Source organism: Ovis aries, chromosome 1 (assembly GCF_016772045.2).
Source record: "Ovis aries strain OAR_USU_Benz2616 breed Rambouillet chromosome 1, ARS-UI_Ramb_v3.0, whole genome shotgun sequence".
In the NCBI taxonomy this organism is placed as follows: Eukaryota; Metazoa; Chordata; class Mammalia; order Artiodactyla; family Bovidae; genus Ovis; species Ovis aries.
This window is the reverse complement of record NC_056054.1, coordinates 11,705,274-11,725,298: the sequence shown is the minus strand read 5'-3', so window position 1 is coordinate 11,725,298 and position 20,025 is coordinate 11,705,274. Positions and strand designations below refer to the sequence as shown.

At 51.4% G+C, this 20,025-nt stretch overlaps 1 protein-coding gene across 3 annotated transcripts in view; it reads left to right on the top strand.

Annotated features, from left to right (window-relative positions):
- The window catches only part of GRIK3 (glutamate ionotropic receptor kainate type subunit 3), a 247,504-nt gene that overhangs the window by 158,218 nt on the left and 69,261 nt on the right, over positions 1-20,025 (top strand). For all 3 annotated transcript variants that reach the window (XM_060399335.1, XM_004001807.5, XM_042245693.2), the window contains exons 4-5: positions 6,461-6,642; positions 8,985-9,038. In XM_060399335.1, the coding sequence (XP_060255318.1) occupies positions 6,461-6,642; positions 8,985-9,038 (236 nt within the window). The remainder of the gene's footprint in view (positions 1-6,460; positions 6,643-8,984; positions 9,039-20,025) is intronic.

Here is a 20,025-nt window from a genome sequence, read left to right as displayed (position 1 = left end):
TCAACAAGCATCTCTTGAGTTCCTGCTCTATCCGAAGCACCAGACGGTAGATCTTGGGTGGCAGAGATCCCCCCAACCCCTGCTCACTGCCCCCAGCCATTGAGAGGCGCTGCTGCCCAGCTCCAAGTCTCAGCCTGCGTCACCGCAGCCCTGTGTTTTTGTCTGTCTTCATGCACCACTATGAATGATTGTCTGTCTCGGAGCCTGTTTCTGCATCCAGACCATGAACCTTCTGTGCCTCTGGCGTTTAGCACAGCACCTGGTACAATGAATACTGTTTAAATATTTGTTGAGTTGAGTTGAGCTGAAAATAAAATGGAAATAAACTGTAATTAAATATGGCAGGAAACGGCTTGTTGGGCACTGGTAAGGAAGAAGAAATAAAGATGAAGTTATCCCATCTTCTTTTGAGAAGTTAGTCATATTGAAGGGGAGTGAGTGCCCACCCAGAGCTCACTGGTCTTTTCCTGGCCATCAGAGCTAAGAACCAAGTGACATGTTCATACAGTCAGAGCTAGAGGCACTTGGAGAGGGGAAGCTCCATGACCTTGGCTAGTGTGGGCTGATACCAGAGGAACAGCGACATGAGCCTGGCTTTGAGGATGGGTGGACAGGAAGAGGAGTCATGAAGGCATTATACGAAGGAGGAACCACAGGGGATCCCAGTATGGTAGGTGGGAGGAAAAGATCAGATATACAGTGTGTATCAGGCTGTGGGCAAGGTCTCTGCAGTCTAGCTTCAGAGTTCAGACTTTACCTTGTAAGCGGCTGAAGACCATTGAGTATTGTTGAACAAAGACATAGAATAATAAAAGCAGAGTTTTAGAAAAGGGTGGTACTGACAGCTGGCCACCTGATGTGAAGAACTGACTCATTGGAAAAGACCTTGATGTTGGGAAAGATTGAAGGCAGGAGGAGAAGGGGACGACAGAGGATAAGGTGGTTGGATGGCATCACCGACTCGATGGACATGAGTTTGAGCAAGCTCCAGGAGTTTATGATAGACAGGGAAGCCTGGCGTGCTGCAGTCCATGGGGTCGCAAAGGGTTAGACACGACTGAGCGACTGAACTGAACTGACAGCAATGTGCAGAGAGTTAGAGGGAGAACGTGGAGCAAGAAGACTGGGGCAGAGGTGGCCATATTGGTCCAGGCAGGCACAAAAGGGTTGCTTGGAAGAGAACTTGGGGCCAGCATAGGAGAGAAGAATTAGATATGAACGGATCGTATTGAAATTATGTAGGAGTGTCATGGGCACAGAGTGGCCGCAGGAGACACTGACGTAAACTGCTGCCCAGCAGGACTGGGGCCTCCATATGCTGGATGCAGGTAGAGAAAGAGGCTTTGCAGAGGAAGATGCTGTGGCCTCAAGGTGGTCCTGGTGAGACTGGTCCAAGCAGATGCTGAGATCTAGAACCTCCTCTCCCCGTGGATGTCTAGCTCTGATTGTATGTACACAACACCTGATTTTTGGCTCTGACGACCAGTGGCTTCTGGGTGGGCACTCACTCCCCTACAATATGATTAACTTCTTAAAAGAAGATGGGATAGCATCTTCATTTCTTCACCTTTCCCAATGCCCAACACACTTTTTCCTTCAGTATTTATCATTTTATTCAATTTTTATATTTAATTCGATTCAACAAACATTTTAAAACGTAGGGTAGTCAGTAATGGCATTGGTTTAGTTAAGAAGACCCTTAGTACTAGGTATTCAGTCAAACAATAATATGACTTTGATGAAGAATAGTATTAGTAGGAAGTATGCTCCCAGAATCAGGATATTTCAAGGGGACAGCTTGTGGGTCATCGAGCCCATGAAGTGGGAAGCGCTTAATAGGAGGCTTTGACTATATTTGCTTTGGGGGTTGTTTCCATTAGGATATTTTGGCTGTAAGTAACAGACAACCCAACTCAAACTGACTGGAGCAGTAGCCACTTAGTTATCTCACTGACAAGAAGTCTGGAGACGGGCCCTTCCAGGACAAGTTTAGCAGTCCATCCGAGTCAGAATGCTGGATCAGTATCCCTGCAGTTCCCGTAACTTTCCCTCTCATGGTCACAATAAAGATGCTCCAGCTCCAAATATCAGATCCTCGTGTGATGATACCCCAGGATGTGGGAAGGAAAGAGGTAGAAGACAAAGGAATTTTTCTTAGTGTGATTTGTGCCTGTTCAGGGAGGAAAATCTGTCTCAGAACCTTCCAGCATACCACCCTATCCAGTTCATTGAGTCTGTGCCCACTACCCTAAACATCCCATTCAGATAGGAATGGGACTCCTACTGATTGATTTCACCTACCATGAGTCATTTCTTAGGGCTGGCACACAGCCACCAAAATCAATGGTTCTCTTAATATGCTAGAAGAGGGGACATCAGTTATCTATTTCGATGATAATTCTGTATAACAAACCACCCCAAAACAATGTGGCTTGAAATAATAAGCATCTGTTTAGCTCACAAGTCTGTAGAGTCAGTGACTGAATGAAATGGGCCAGGCAGTTATTCAGGTCTCAGCTGGATCACTCATCTGCCCAGGGGTCGGCTGAGTGTTGGCTGAAATAGACCGGCCTTGGCTGAGATGAGAGGGTACCTCCAGCAGGCCACCCCACGCATGTGGTCATGACGATGGCAGAGGGGAAAAGACCAAAACCAGTGTACAATTCCATTACAAGTATTTGATTTCGTCATGCCTGCTGATACCCCATTGGCCAAAACAGTTCCCACAGTTGAGCCCAGTGTCGTGGGTAGAGCAAGTCACCTGCCCACAGTTAGAGGGCACTGCAAAGTTACACAGCAAAGGATGGGGATGTAGGGAAGGGTGGAAATTGGAGTCATCACTGCAACCCACTACAGGTAGAACTGCTTTAAAATGTACCTGGGATCTAAAGAGTAGATATGACTAAGTGATAACACAGAGAGGTCAATGGCACGAAAAGATGAGTTGTTACTTACAGTTCCCTAAAAGCCGAAGGGGGCACACCATGGCACCTAGGGCTACATGCAAGGCTGGTCAGGAGGTAGGAGCAAGGGAAAGACACAGGCAAGAGCCTTTATTACTCTAGAGCCTCTATTACTTATTCCCTGGTGGCTCAAGTGATAAAGAATTCTCCTGCCAATGCAGGAGATGTGGGCTTGATCCCTGGTCCAGGAAGATCCCATGGAGAAGGCAATGGCAACCCACTCCAGTATTCTTGCATGGAAAATCCCGTGGACAGAGGAGCCTGGTGGGCTACAGTCCATGGGGTTGCAAAAGAGTCAGACATGACTGAGTGACTGAACCGCTATAAGATTGCCCCTGTTACTACTAGGTGGAATTTGTTAGGTGCCACCATCCCATATGGGGTAGGAAGCAAAACACAGATTTGGGAGCTTGTGACTGAAGAGTTTATAATATGATTTTGGTGTGCCAGGAAAACACAGGTACTAGGGATACAAACAACTTTGGTCATTAGTTTGGCCCATGGATGCCAAGTCATCAGTTACAGAATATCAAGAACGATTATTCCAGGGACCAACAGTGTTTGCCTCTCGAGTTTTGCCATGCAACCCTAATCTGCGCACAAGCCAAATTTATATCAAGAATGAAAGGAAGGGGCTTAGAAAAAGCTGGGGTTAAAAAATAAAGGGCCCAGCCTAAGAGCCCAAAAGATTGGGTCTTGAATTTTGATCCCATGGCTAACATTCTGCAGAATCTTGGGAGGATCACTTAACCTTTATGGGCCTCAATTTCTTTATCTGAATATTGGAACCAAAGCACCTACTCTGTATGTCTTCTAGGACAGGGAGATGGTTAAATAGGGTAATGAATGCAGAAGTGCTTTGTAAGTGAAAAGCATGACTTCAACAACCATGATTCACTGCAGATATTTTGAGAGAGATTGATTAGGGAAGCAGCCAGGAAGGAGTGCTAATCTCAGGCAAACGAAGAACCTAGTCCTCTGCTGGGCTGGGCTAGGATGAGCCTCTGGTCTCCTTCGGGAATACGCTGATGGGAAGGAGTTCTGACACTTGCTGTGAGAGAATGTGGGTCACTGTGTATTACACGGGGCAATGAGCTTGGCTGACAAGAAGGCTCTGATGGCTCTTCCCCAGCATCCACACTGTCCCTGTCCTCATGTCCTGGGTCCCCAAAGCCCATGTGCCTACTGATGCTGTACCTGGGTCTGAAAACTGAGCCAGTAGGAGCAAAATGTGTGCTCAGAGCCTCGCAGGGTAACAGGTGTGAGCAGGCAGAAGCATTCAGCCAAACCAAGGACTTCTGGGGTTCGTTGAGGAGGGAGGGTAAGGGTGGGGGTGTGTGTTTGGGAGAGCTTGCGGCCCTTCCCTCCTCTGCTAAGATTACCTGATATCCCCTTCCTGCCCCCATCAAGTCTGGTATTAGGAGGTACTGGGGTCCCTGTTTGATCCAGATCCCTCTAGGACTCCAGAGCCCTCTCCCAGCCACACACCTGGATCTGAGACTAGCCAGGGGACCAGGGGTTCCTGATGCCCACAATCATGGCAAAGCTTGTTTGGAAGCTCTTTGGGAGGCTTAGGTCCTAGAGAAATATCTGTCCTCCCCAGCAGAGATAACTCCCTGGTAGTTCAGGTGGTAAAGAATCTGCCTGCAAAGCAGGAAACCCAGGTTCAATCCCTGGGTTGGGAAGATCCCCTGAAGAAGGGAATGGCTACCCACCGCAGTATTCTTGCCTGGAGAAGTCCACAGACAGAGGAGCCTGGTGGGCTACAGTCCACAGGGTCGCACAGAGTTGGACACTACTGAAGCGACTTAGCACACACACACATCTATAGGGCTTAATTTCTTTCTATGTGTCCTGACTTCTGCCCTGTTGGAATCCTTCTCAGGTTCTAAGTGGTGACCCCCAGACTCACTCCCTCCCACCCCAATTTGAAGTTAAATTTAAAGAGAGTTATCTCTTACCAGTTGCCTTGGCACAACTCCTGGGAGTCATCTGCTAAGACCAACTGGCATCTCACATCCGTCTTGTACCTATACCTCAAGCAATGTGTGCGCTGATTGACTGGGGTGGGGGTGGGGGGGACAGATTCTGTGTCCCTAGAGTGGGAACAGAGCCCTTCTGAGTCATGTGGACTGAACATGGGGGAGCAGTTGTTCCCCAAAGGAAAACCAGAGTGCTGTTAGCGGGGAAATGGAGCATGGCTGAGTGGACAGTGCAGCCAGGATGCAGACACCAAGCCCTGCGTATGGGCAGTGAGCCCAGCAGGTGGGAGGGGCCGGCCTGCCTGGGACCCTGGCCCGGTGCTGCCGCAGCCCTCCCTGAGGTAGGCGGGGCTGTAGAGACCAGCAAGCAGGCTTGTTTCCAGGCTAAGCACACAGGAGTCAGCAAGGAGGGACCTCGAAACAGGGACGGAAATGAACTTAATTAGGCCTAAGCAAGCCATTTGTCTCTAGGAAGTGACATTCAGTTTTCCCTGGAAGTCCCCAGATTAACTGGTTTTGCAAAATGCCAAGGTGGAGGGTGGATTTTTCAGTGTAAAGAGAAGAAAAAGAGTAGCCAGTCCAATTATGGAAACTGGTGTTGAGTACAATCAAAGGGCCAGGCCCTGTGCTGTGGGGCTGTGGAGACCTAGCCCCCCTGATGTTGAAGAGCTTGTGACAGGACAAGGAAAGTGAGATGAGGTCCAAGGAGGCGAGCACTGAGGGAAGAGGCCACCGACTTGGTTAGGGGGGGCAGGATGGGAGTTGGGTAGAGAGATCTTCTCCGGGCAGAGCAGTAGGGGTAGGCTTCATGGAGGAGGCGGGTGCATTGAGGCTGGAAGAATGGGAAAAGTTTACAGAGGGAGCCTGCTCTTGGGGCTGGGGGTGGGGGCGGTAACTCAGCACAAATACCCCCTGGCCTTACCTGGTCCAGCAGTGGGTACAGCTGAGCCTGAGCTGCCTCTTGTGCCGCATTCTGGCAGCAGGTTGCTGAGGCTGTTTCGGAAGATTATGTCCCGTGCTTTGCAGTGTGTTGTAGGGGGTGGGGGAAGGAGGAGGGGGTTGCCTCTAATTCAGGCTCCATAAGCCTCTACACCCACTGGATGAGAGAGGAGCAGGTGGGTGGAGTCAGTGGGGATTTGCTAGCTGTCTGTGCCTGCTTTTGAATCTACAGCTGTGTACACGTTATCTGTGTGTGCACACACCTTTATCGGCATGTCTATCAACCCAAGCATATGTCCTGTCTGTAACATGCATGTGTGTATGTAAGCATGTGTTTGTGTGTGCTCACGTGTGTGTGCATATGCGGGCCTGCACAGCTGGGTGCACGGGTCTGTGCCCCAGTGTGCCAGGGCCTGTGTCTGCACACGTGTCGCTGTGTCCATGCACAAATCTCCGACGTGGGCCACATGTCGGTGTCTATGTGTGGTTGTAGACCTGTGACCACCCAAGTCTGTGGTGTCTGCAGCTGTGTGTCCATGTGCTCACGTGTGTCTTTTGTGCCCCGGGCCCTCTCAGGGCTCATCCGACTGCAGGAGCTCATCATGGCCCCGTCGAGGTACAACATTCGCCTCAAGATCCGCCAGCTCCCCCTTGACTCTGACGACTCGCGCCCGCTGCTCAAGGAGATGAAGCGAGGCCGGGAATTCCGCATTATCTTCGACTGCAGCCACACCATGGCTGCCCAGATCCTCAAGCAGGTGCGTGGGCACCGGCCAGTGGGAGGGAAGGCTGGGATCTGCTTGCCATTTCTCCCAGCCACCCCCATTTCCCAAACACAGGCCTGACGTCAGCCAGATCCGAGTTTGATCCCTAGTCTGCCTCTTTCTGGCTGTATGACCTTGGGTGGTCACTTTACCCCTATGAGCCTCAGTTTCACCAGGAGCAAAATGGGCGCAGTGGTCTTGACACTCCGACTTGGTGTGAGGATGGGATGAGACAATGGATCAGCTGCCCAGCCAGGCCTGGAGCACAGAGGGTGCTGAGTTTCCACATCACCTTGATGCAAGTGGGAGGCAGGGGCTACTGAGGAAGCACAGGACACTCGAGGAAGCACAGAGAACTGGGGGTATCAGGAACAGCCTCCAGACTGCCTCCTCCAGCCACTAATTCCCTGCAGCCTGTGGCACTCAGTGTCAGTCTCCGATCACTGGGAGGTTTATCGAGGCTCCGCATCCCATCTGCTCAGCTCTGCAGTGACGGTGGGGGAGGAGAGTGGCTTGCAGTCCTGGCCGCGCCTCCATTCCCGGATGAGCCCAGCGTGGCGTGCTGGGAACCAGACCGAGCTCTGCCAGCCACCCAAGAAATCAACAATGAAATCGCTCACAGCCCCCTTTGGGGGTGTCGCGGCTGAAACCAAAACCACTCTGATTCGAGCCAGTGCTTTGTGTAAAAGGCAATTATGTGGTCTCAGAAAGCGTCCCTGGTGATTGGAGGAGGCATTCTGTGGGGCCTTAACACATGACTCCGGGAGAGGCAGGTGGCAGGTAGGGGACGCAGGGATGCCGAGGGAGAGCTGCTGAGCTGGGGCCAGGAATCTATTCAAGGCCTGATGCCCCCGCCCAATCCTGCAAGGGGTGCCAAAAGGAATAGCGGCCTGTGTCTTCCCCAAGGAAGCCTCTCACCAGGCACCTTCACACAGCAGCTAAAAACTCAGTTGAGGGCGTGAATCCTGTTCCTGCCCTGGGGCGTGGTGTACCTGAGAGTGAGTGGCCCCGGGGTCATCCCCTGCTCTATAGATGGAGTGAACGATCCCTCCTTCATCTGGTTCTGGAGGATTTGGTGAGACAGTGAAGGACGGAGTTCATCCTCGTGCCCAGGGCACAGTCAGCACTGGATGTGGCGCAGCTTTAAACTCAAAGTGAGAGAAACAAAGCTCCCGCAAGTCCCTTAACCCTCATTCTCTGGCCCATGGCGCCCAGCACCTCTCTCCTTTTTCAGGCACGTGGAACCAAGTAATAAAGACCACCACTGCTTGTGTTCACTGAGGAGTGGCTCTGTGCAGTGTACACACACCCCCTGGGAAGTGGGGCGATTATCCTGCTTGATTTACCAGCAGGGAAACTGAGGCTCCAGGGGAAAGTCCTGGGCCTGAGGTCACCCAGCCAGAAAGTGAGAATTCACTCCCTAGTCTGCTGACGTGGAAACCCCTAGAACTGGAGATTCTGTGTTCAGCCTGACACTGAACTAAGCCAAGGTGAGCGTGACTGCAGCCCGAGGACTGCTCCAGCCTCTCACCTGCGAGTGCAGGCTGTGAATCCCCTCCACGACCGGGAAGAGATGAGAGCCATTTCCAAAGTATACTTGACCTCGTGACATTTCCCCCTGAGCACTATGTGGGCCCGCATTCTGAAGAACTCTGTAGAAAATGCATTATGGTCATTAGTACTATAGAATAGAGGCTTCTAATAAATTACATAATATAAAATGCAGACTTCACGATGGTGGGTGATAATAATTCACACAGCCACGTGGCCCGCTGTGTGGTCAGCCAGCACCCGGGAAGCAGGGATGTCTCACTGCTTCCCACTGGGGATCCTCAGGCCAAGGATAGACCCTGCTCTTTAGGTCTGGCTGGGTTGGTGGGGTCCAGGCTCCCACAGACATCTTTCCAGAGCCAGGACAGTGGATTCAGCTGAGTGGAGTCAGGGCACTAGAGAACCCAGTGTTCAGTGGATTCCATCAGCATTTCTCCGAGTGCACAGACCTGGAGATGCTTCCTAAAAACTCAGACACCTGGCCCCCACCTGGCCCTGCAGAATTTGGCATCTTTAGAGAGTGCGGCCCAAGATTCTGCACTTGAGCGTGTCCCCTGTGATTTTGCTGCACGCTCCGGAGTGAAGTCCCCTGCTGTCTGCCAGCCAGCCACTGTCATGGTCAAAAGGTCTCACAGGACATCCCACTCTGAGCATCCAGCCTCCCCCAGCCCACTGCCAGCCAGCCTGTGACGCCCCGGCCTCAGCCTGGCCCCATGCCAGGGTGGAGAGGAGGAGGGGCTTCTTGGGTGCTCCCTGCAGGGCGCTCACGCTTTGCTCTCCCACAGGCCATGGCCATGGGCATGATGACCGAGTACTACCACTTCATCTTCACCACGCTGGTAACGTACCTTCAGGTCCTGGCATGGGTCAGGGTGGGGCTCCCTCCGAACAAGGTCAGCCTGGCGGGGAGGGACAGTTGCTACAAGAGATTCAGATGGGACTTGCTTCCTAAGGCTGTAGGCATAACCCCAGACAAGGGCGCAATCTGTCTCTGTGGCCCACCCACTTTGAGAAGGTGGGGACTTTAGAACCTGCCAGTGTGAACACATGCCCCTCTGTCTGCTGGCAGAGAGACCTTGCAGAAGTCAATTCTTCCTCTGCAAAATGGGCACGCTCGTGGCTCCTGCCTCCTAGGACTGCTGTAGGAACTGAGCGGGTTCACGCACTGATGCACTGAGGGCAGTGCCTGGCTCATGTGAAGCACTGTTATTAGGACAATGACCCTTGGCCCCTGGCCCACGCACCTCCACACAGGTCTCAGGCCTCACGCAACAATAGGAGCTGCCACTTTGGATTCCTGCAGCATCCGCGCTTAAGTCTGCCTACTCACCGTCAGCCGGGCCAGCCCACCTGCAGGCTCCAGATGGGTCTTTTCCAAACCATGAGAACATTTAGGACCATTTAAACCCATTAGGATAATTAGTTGTGGTCTGAGATCAGCAGAATAAAGAGATCCCTGTGCCAAAGGGGTACCAACTCCCAGCCACCCTGTCTTGGAGCCAGATGCCCTCAGATGTCACTGGGCCCCAGGTAGACTCTTCTGTCCAGCCCAGGTCTGGGGCAAGTGACAGCATCTTTAACCATCCTGTTGATGCAACCATCTCCTGAAATCTACATCAGACTTGCTGCTGCAGCTCTTCAGGCCTCTAGCTGTGTTCCTTCAGTCATCCAGTACCTGGCTAACATTCCTTACCCAGGGCCTGTGTTCGGCTAGGTGTCTCAGGATGCCTGATGCTGAGGCCCGCCCTCAAGGAACTCCCATCCTGTCCAGTCTGCATCTGTACGTCTAACTCATTCGGCAGACGTGTACTGTCACATGCCTGGACAGATTGCCGTGGGGCATAGTGGAAGGAGGCGTCAGATGCCGCAGGGCTGGTGGAAGGAGGGGAATTTCAGACTGCCTTTATAGGAAAGAAGATGCTTGAACCGGGCCTTGAAGGGTCAGAGGGAATTCACCAAGGAGAGAGAGCAATGACATTCCACAGAGAGGGAACAGCATAAGCAAAGGTCAAAGACAGGTTAGCTCTTCGAGGTTCACCCTGGTCGAGTCAAAGTGTCAGTTGCTCAGTCGTGTCTGACTCTTTGCGACCTCACGGACTGTGACCCGCCAGGTTCCTCTGTCCATGGGATATTCCAGGCAAGAATCCTGGAGTGGGTAACCATTCCCTTCTCTAAGGGATCTTTCTGACTCGGGGATCGAACCAGGGAGGGTCTCCTGCATTGCAGGCAGATTCTTCACCATCTGAGCCACACTCCTTTATGTACTGGTTGATTGTCAGAGCCAATTGTGGTCATCTCTTTCCAACTCCATATTCAATGACATCACTCAGGTAGCTTGAAATTAGTCATGGCAGGAGTATTCATACTATAGAAGCTGGCAGATGCTACAAATAAAAGACACTTTCCTACCATCCCCTGAGAGCTGGTTATTAAGCATTTCCCAGCGCAACACTGCCTCTCTGCACCCGCAGCCACTATACCTTGTACTCATGTCTGAGTCACCATGCTCCCTCTCCTGATCCAGAGCTCAGATCGGGGCACCTGCCAGGAGCCGTGGTGGGAGAAAGGGATTCTGGAAGCTGGTGACTGAGACCAGGCATCTTCTTTCCCAGTTCCCTTTGGTAATTCTATTCACCCAAGCTGGCTTCTCTCCTGGGAGAGTCATCGGAGGCTGGGGATGATGCCGTCAGATCCCCAACATTCCATCTGAAGCCAGAAGCAGGGAAGAGGAGCAAGTCTGGGAAGGTGTGCACATTCCGGGGATCCCAGGCTCTCTCTGCAGGTGTGGCAGCCCTGGCATTCCCCCACTGGGCTCCTTGGGTGCTGAGACCTCTGCACCCTTAGAGGTCCCCACTAGCCCTGTGCTAGCTCAACACATTCTTCCCACAGTTTCATCCTGCTGGCTCACCTCCCTGAGTCCTTGCTGCTCTGAGTTGCTATAACAGAGCCTTGGAGTCCCCGTAGGAAAATACCAGGGAGGAGCAGGCAGAGCTCCCACGGTGGCCGTGGCCTCCCTACAGACCATGCCCATCCCTGCTTCACATTACTGTCCAGCACAGTGATGGGAGAGCAGGCCTCAGAGGCACAGATAAGGGTGAGAGTTGCTGTTCCACCACCTCTTGGCGGTGCCCGTGGGCAGATTGCTTAACTTCCCTGGACCTCAGTTTCCTTGCCTTTAAAATGGGAATAATTCTGATGCCTTTAGGCCTCAGGGGTTTCTTTGGTGGCTCAGACAGTAAAGAATCCACCTGCAATGTGAGAGACCAAGGTTCAGTCCCTGGGTTGGGAAGATCCCCTGTATTTTTCTTGCTGCCTGGAGAATCCCCATGGATAGAGGAGTCTGGCAGGCTATAGCCCATGGGGATGCAAAGAGTTGGACATAACTGAGCAACTAAGCACAGCACACATTTAGGCCTGAGATCCCACATTTAGCTTCTTTTGGGCTCAAAAGAGCAGCAAAACTCACTCAAGTAACCTCAAGTCACTAGGAACACAGGAGTGAACTATGAGGCTTAAGAGCAGATATGGAGGGTGGTTCTGGATCCAGAGCAACTCTGAACATCATGGGGTTTATGGTCCAACTCTCTGCCCTGAGACTCAACCAAGCTTCTCCATTCCCCTCTCTCTGCCCATTGCTCCCTCCTCCTCTCTCAGCCTCAGCTCCTTCCCTGTGATCTCTGTTCCCTGGAAACTTCAGCTCATCTCAGCTGCCCTGGGATCGTCACATCCCAACAGACCGCCCATTTGGTCTCTGCCACTTTTCAGCATCTCTTTCTCTGAGTGTTATCTGCCTTCCCCAGGTCAAATTTCGGACTGGCCAGGTACCAGTCAGGGCACTATATAGGCATTTGGGGCTGGACAGTTTCTTCTGGAATATCCTGCCCAGTATACAGGGTTTAGCATCCCTTCTCCACTTATTGATTTCCAGGGTTGATGACAAATAAATGCCGTCCCCACATTTTCTACAGCCCCCAGGAGAGTCATCAGCCAGATTGTAGCAGCCCCCCTGGGAGGTGACGCCCTTGGCTGGTCAGCTGAGGTCTGACGGTGGGAGGCAGAGTGCAGTGGATTCACAGAATCTAAGACTTGGCCACCACGCAGAAGGACTGGGGCACGGAGCAGTCCCTTTCAAAGTGGCAGGAACAAAATCCACAGATCTCATTCCCCAGCGCTGAGTATTGCCCCCTCATCCACTGTGTCCACACAGGAGCTCTGTTTAAGCCCTCTCTGGGCCTTGCTCCCAATCCTGGCTCCAGAGAGTCTATTAAAGGCAACTCCACCTGGCTCATGCCCTCATTCCAAGACCAGAGGGGTGTCCCCTCAAGGAGCTGAAGCTTTGAACTCTCAGCCCCATGGTCTGACCTGACCTTCTAGGCAAGTCTCTGGGGAAGGTACTACCCTGGTGACACGAGTGGCTCCCCACATTAATGGCACTGCAGGCACAGGGTCACGGAGAAGGCAATGGCACCCCACTCCAGTGCTCTTGCCTAGAAAACCCCTGGACGGAGGAGCCTGGAAGGCTGCAGTCCATGGGGTCGCTGAGGGTCAGACACAACTGAGCGACTTCACTTTCACTTTTCACTTTCATGCATTGGAGAAGGAAATGACAACCCACTCCAGTACTCTTGCCTGGAGAATCCCAGGGATGGGGGAGCCTGGTGGGCTGCCGTCTATGGGGCGCACAGAGTCGGACACGACTGAAGTGACTTAGCAGCAGCAGCAGGCACGGGGTCAAGGTTGGAGGTCCCGGAGGGAAGGGCAGGGCCAACGTATCCTTGCATCCTGAGGCAGTATCCTATTCACAGAGTGTCTGCTTTCCCTAAGTTTTTAGGTTTTTTGTTTGTTTGTCTTGGGGGGTTGTTGGAATCTTTTGCCTCGAAGCATGTGAGATCTCAGTTCTCAACTAGGAATCAAACCCACACACCCTGTAGTGGAAGCGTGGAGTATCAACCACTTGACCACCAGGGAAGTCCCTGCTTTCCCTGCTTTTACATATCCTCCGTTCAATCACTCATCACTCACTATCCAGCAGCCGTATACATACGCTCTCAAGGTCCCGGGTACCGAGCTAGACACTTAGGTGAGGGGTGAGGGGGGTGTCTAGAGATGGATCCAGCACAAGTTCACCAGCTGGTGGGCTTCCTTTGTGCATATTAGACTCCAGGATACTGCCCCTGTATCTCCAGTGACCAAATAGAGCCTGGAATACAGTAGGTGCTCACCGATGCCTGAATGAATGAATACAACATGAAGCAGAAAATAATCGGTGAAGTCAGCATCCTCATCATAGCAAGAGTGAAGACCATGCACTCTGGGGCCCGTCTGCCTGGGTTAGAATCGAGATTCTTCCACTTACTTGGGCAAGCTACTTCACTTCACTGTGCCTCATTCCCCATCCGTAAAATGGCCACAGCAACAGTACTGCCTCGTAGAACTGGTAAACACTAAGCATTAAGCAGGTATGTCGACACCAGTAAAGTTCTATGGAAAGTGCGTGGCGTTTAGCACTATGTAAGAGTTAAACAGATTGATAAAATAACCCTGCTTATATTTTTTATGTGCTCAGCATACCCCATTTCATCCAAAATTCAGAACAACTCTCCTAGGAAGGTATGACTTTTACGAAAGAGTAGACACTGAGACTCAAAGAGTCTACTCAGTAAGAAAGGGGAAGAGCAAGGATTTGACCAGCTGGGGGCTGTCTGACTCCAAAGCCCTCTGCTAGGCTTGTAGCAAGAGCCTTCATGCAGTGTTGCCTGGCCTCCTCTGGCTGGCTCAGGCTCAGATTCCGCAGGCCATGATGGTCTAGGCATAATATGATTGACACTAATGGGGGGGGAGGGGGGAAGCCTCCACAAATCCCTGCAGCACCCACACTTGACAGGTTCTAAAGCCCTTTCTCCACGTTGCTGATTTTCCTTTCCACAGGGCAGTTTGTGATTGATGGGGAAACCTGGGACCAGAGAGGTTGAGTGAGCTGCCCCGAGCCCCGCAGCAGATCAACGACAGAAACCTTGGCTCCTGACTTCTTTTCCAGCCCACTGCCCTCCCTCCCCCCACCTCTCTGAGGGCCAGGGAGAGCCGATCCTTCTAGAGACACAGTTGCTGCAAGATAAACAGTTCTGCAGTGGAATATGCATGTGTGTTGGAGGGGCAGGTACCAGGGCATCTCCCAGCAGCTCCCCACATGCCAGGGCATCAGCTATGTTCCCCGGGTCCCCGCATTCTGCTTCAGCTCCAGTTCCAAGGCCCTCCTTCCAGCTCCACTGGCTTAGGAGCCTACCTCGTGATTCTGCCTCTTGGTGCTCATTGTTCAGTTGTGGCTGGATTTGGGAGGGCAATGGCATTTGACATTTATCTCCTTTGCTTTAGGAAACCCATGTGTCACCAATTCCTCGCCTCAAAATAATTCTCCAAACTTGCTTCTCCCATGCAGAAGACATTTTAATTACCCCAGCTGCCATTATCTGTGCCAGCCAGCTTTGAGCCATTCCCAGATAACCCCACGTTAATCAGCCCCAGCTGAGCCCCTGGTCCATGTCATGTGTAGGTAAAAGCCTGGAGGTGAAAAAAGAATTATAATAAATTAATAGATAAGCAATCACAATTAATGCCACTTCCCGGCAATAACAGTTATATCATGGGAAAGATATTTTCATCTGTCATTCCTTAAGGCGATGTTTTCCGAGCTTCAGCTTCTACCCAGTCAGACCCATGGGGTGCTAATGAATTAGTCTATTATGTTATGCTGAATGTTTCTAAAAGGTCCCTCGTCGATCCTGAATTCAATGTGTCAACATTTGGCATGGAGAACAGCAACTTTTTGCCAAGCAGCAAGGTTGTGCACAGTTCACTGTGTACAGCACATGGGGTCTCAGCCCAGGGCAGTTTGGACAAAAAATTGTAGCCAGACAAAGAGGCCTCTTTTCCAGCTCCCCGTTGTCACTGCCCTCATGTCACAGGGATGGTGGCACTTGGTGCCACAAGCCTTGCAACACTTTGCAGCTGAGCCCAGGCTCAGAGTGACAGGGATGAAGATGACCCCCCCAGCAGTGCCACCCCATCATGCCCCCTCCCAGGCTGTGATTGGCCACAGCCACTGTGGGAGTGTCAGCCAACCCAGCGCTGCATCTGGAAACTGGAAGGGCTGACATCGCCAGCACCTGAGCCCCACCAAAGCCAGAGAGGCTGCCCTCCGCACCAAGTCCAGAGGGCCTCTGGTCCTCAGGGAGGTGAGCCAAGTCAGGGAGGCCCTAGGTAGACTCGTGATGGGCATCTTTCAGGCTTTAGGTATCAGCACTGAATCGGAGAAGAGGCTGAGCCTTATTACAGGGGAAGAGGGAGAAGGGTGCCCCCTGGGGGCAGAGCTCAGCTTCTCTTCTGTGTCCCAGGCAATTCAGCTCTGGCCCCAAACTTGCATTCACCACTCTACAAAGCAAAATCCCTCCATCTCCCCAGACCCACCTTCTTCAAAGGCAGTTTAGGGAAGATCTGTTATTTCCAAAGCAGTCCCTTGAGGGGCTCATCCACCACCCCAGGCAATTTACCAAATCACTCCTAACTTCTAGCCCCATAGAAAGCTCCCTCTGAGAGGAGGTTATGAAATTCTACTTTCTCATTTCCAGGCACTTCCCAGAAAGCTACCCAGCTAGCTGATCCTTCTATCCACTTTGATTGATGGGAGTATTTGGTATGGGAGCTTGTAGGGGAGACAGATGCAGACATAGAGAGTTATCATGAGTGGGATGAAAGCCAAAATGTCCCAAGATAAGAGCAGAAGCACCTTTGACCCACCCGATCATGTGTGTCTAGAGTAGCAGTCAGGGGAGGCTTCACAGAAGAGGTGACACTTGAGCTGAATCTCAGGGTGAACCCACCCAAGAAGAGCTGAGAAGACAGACGTTCCAGCCCAGAGATAGAGAGAGCACACACAAAGACACTGGCACAGGGAAGCTGCATGATGGGGAAAGGGGCCACGAGGAATGGGGAAGGGAGACGAAAATGGTTTGGTGCTCCTGGGGCAAAAAACTGAGAGGGAGTGGGAAGAAAAGTGAGGCTGGAGGGGTGGAGAGCCTCGCAAACTACACTAAGGAATTTGTGCTTTATTCTGAGAAGCAAGTAGGATCCATTGAAACACACCAAGCAGGGGAGTAGCAGGGTTGGGTTTATTCTTCAGAAAGACCCGTCTGAATGCCATGTAGAGGGTGACTGGAACATCCAGTGGGTGGGAACTGAGGGCTGGTCATGGGACAGAGGGAGGGCTTGGGAGCTGGCAGCCTGGGTTTGACACTGTTGCTCCCAAGTGTACAGCTGTGAGCAAAAGACCTAACCTCTCTGTGACTGAGTTCCTTCCTCTAAAATGGAGCAATAATAGCACCTTTCTTGTAAGGCGGAAATGTACATTTAGTGAGTTAGTGTACATAAGGCACTTAGAAACTGTTCTGAGGTTTGTAGGTGTTCAGTGAATGTTAGTTCAATGTAATTGTTTTTATATTGCCAAGAGGGGTAAGGCAGGAAGGATGCAACTCAGGTCTGCTCCTCTCCTCCAAGAACCCAGTCGTGTCCTGGGGGGCAAGTCAATTAGCTGTCACAACCTGCTGCCAGAGAAGGCAGAATATGAATATTTATCAGCACTTCTGTGATGTCTACCATGCACCAGACACGTTCTAAGTATGTCTATTAACCCATTTCTTCTTCAGGATGGCCCTATATGGCAGGTACTATTTTCATACCCATTTTGCAGATGAAGCAGGTGAAGTAAGGAGAGTAGATGGCCTGGCCTCACAATCTGTGCTCGTAACCATCACCTGGGGGCTGCCCAGTGAACTGCTCTCAGGGAGCAGCTGTGGGAAGAGAGGCCTCTTTCCTGTGTGTCCCCTGCCTTGCTCTCCATCTCTGATTCCACAGGTCTCCGCGTCTAAGCCCAGAGCCGTCTCTGTGTGTTTCCCGGTCAGGAGTAACAGCTTAGATGAGCGACTTCTCAAAACACGGATTGCAACCCCACCCCACATTCTCAATGGCCCATACTTTCCAAAACAAGTTCTCCAAAAGCAATTCTGATGTGTATCTTGTGTTTGACAACCACTGGGGACATAAACACAGGAAGTTTTAAATAGAACAGACACTGTGTACTAGTAAATGTATACAACCAGCTATCCAGATAGCTATCCAGCTATCTGGGGGAAAACCCAGATTCGTAGTGCTTGCCAGTCTTCATGGTGTGAACTCTCCCGCCGTGGCCAATGTCAAGCTACCAACGAATGTCACTGAACGTAGAGTCGGGAAGTGTTGATGATTAGCTCTTACAAGCCGATGGGAGCCAGCTCCAACACCCCACTGAGCTGGACCTGGGAACAATTTCTGCACTGCTTCCGTGAGCTCTGTGACCTTAGGCAAGCCACGTCACCCCTCTGGTCCTTGTTTCCTCTGCAAAAAGGGAATGCGATTGAACACTTACTTTACAGGGGATCAAGAGAATCAGATGACACGCTCCACTTGAAGGGCTGAGCACAGTGCCCACCCCACTCACTCCCCACTGAGACTGGGGCCACACAGACACCCTCTGGCCAATTCCACGGGGACTCCTCCATCTATTTCCGCCCAGCCCCTCACCCCTCCCGAATCCTGGTCTTGAACCAGGGCCCCATTTGAGCAAGGCTGGGACTCAACTTTCTTTCCTGGGCTCAAAACTGCCCCCAGCCTCTCCCCTAATCCCTATACTCTTAAAGAGGAAACCAATACTGTGTATTTCAGAAGGAGGCCAATCAGAATTACAGGAGGAGTTCCGCGTGAATTAGGAACATCTCAGAGGCCAGAGGAGAAGCGCAGTGCAAAAGAGCTGCTCTGTGGGCTCCAGGTTTATCCCTCATTATCTTTCCATGACCCATCATGGATTTAACTGAAGCTGGGACTGTGATGGGGCCAGATGTTTCTCCTGACGACTGCAGCCATGGACCATTCTGACCCAGCGTTGGACGGACTGACTGAGTTGAGGGACCTGGGAAAGATGATGGGCCAGGCTGCGAGGGTCCAGGGTGAGAGCGGAGGAGGGAGGGGAACAGTGGAAGGCAGCTGGATGGGAGGAGAGTGCGGAAAAAAGCAGACGATAGATGAGGAGGACCTCAGACTAAGACCTTAAGACTCATTTTCCTACTAGTGGGATGAGGCCCATCTAGATTATCAGCGTATATGTTTCAAAAAGTAACGTGACTCTTATGCGAATATAGAATGAACAGGAGTCAAAGATGTATTCAGCTCATGAACAAAGGAACCAGTAGGACGACAATGCTGGCTCAAAGAGCATTTGAAGGATTGAGTATGTATAGGTATTTGGTGTAGGGGGAACATCATATAAGTCAGCTAAATTAGGTACAAAATGGATTAATGTCCTACAGGGCAATAAAACCACCAGCTTGAGGATTATCTTTTCTATGGGCAAAAGTCTACACATTAACTCAGAATCTGGGCCTTTAACCAGCGGCTGACAGTGCAGTCAAACCCAGGTGAATTCTCCCAGAGAATCGCACAGTCCCAGGAGGGCCTGGTGAGCAATGTGTCCACGAGACGTTGGAAGGACATGCTGGTCTCCAAGTTTAGGAAGTTTTTCTTTCTTTTCTCCTTTTTCTTTTTTAAATTGGAGGATAACTGCTTTACAATGTTGTGTTAGTTTCAGTTGTACAACAACATGAATTAGCTATATGTACACACAAATCCCCTTCCTCTTGGACCTCCCTCTCACTACCCCCATCACCCCTCGAGGTCATCTCAGGGGGCTGAGCTGAGCTCCCCACAGCACCCACCTCCTGACATCCCTTCTCAGCCTAGCATCTGGCTCCTCCCTCTGCAGCCAACCCCCTTTTTCCCCCCCTGCCCCCTCCCCTCACCAGCTCACGATGTCCCAGAGCTGAAGCTAGGTTGCCCCCATGCATTAAGACCTGTCTTCCCGGCTTTTAGACCCGTGCACCAAACTGGGTGTGACCTGGCCAACAGGCTGACTGCTCCTAGGATGCAGGGTGTCAGGGGGCCTGGCTGGTGATATGGGGTTGAGGAGAGAGAAGAGGGCCCTATACTCCTTCAGTCCCAGGCACAAGAGTCAATTTTAATTCTTTTTATTGAAGTAAGGTTAATTTACAACATTGTATAAATTTCAGGTGTACAACAGATGATTCAGTCAATGCGTGTGTGTGTGCGTGTGTGTGTGTGTGTGTGTGTGTGTGTGTGTGTGTGTGTGTGTGAATCACTCAGTCGTGTCAGACCCTGTGACCCCATGGACCCATCAGGCTCCTCTATCCAGAGAATTCTCCAGGGAAGAATACTGGAGTGGGTTGGAGATCTCCAGGGGATCTTCCCGAGCCAGGGATCAAACCCTGGTCTCCTGTGTTACAGGCAGATTCTTTACCATCTGAGCCACAGGGAAGCCCCCTCAGTTATGCATATATACCTATATATCTATCCTTTTTGAGATTCTTTTCCATTATAAACTATAAGACAATGAACACAGTTCCCTGTGCTGTGCGTAGATCCTTGTTGCTTATCTGTTTTACATATAGCAGTGTGTATCTGTTAATCCCAAACTCCTAATCTATCCCTCCCCCGCTTCCCCTTTGGTAATCATAAATTTGTTTTCAGAAGAGACTATTTTAAAATACCCTCTTTGGGAGGATAAAATCCTCCCTCAGCCTCCCTCTGGGAACTTGGAGATGCCCAGACCCAGTGCCCTTTGTCTTCCCAAAGGAGGCCTCCCCCATCAGAGGAAGTGACGGTCAGGACCATTATCAAGCTTCTTTGCTGTTCCAGGCTGGGCATTTCATATGAACTGCTTCACTG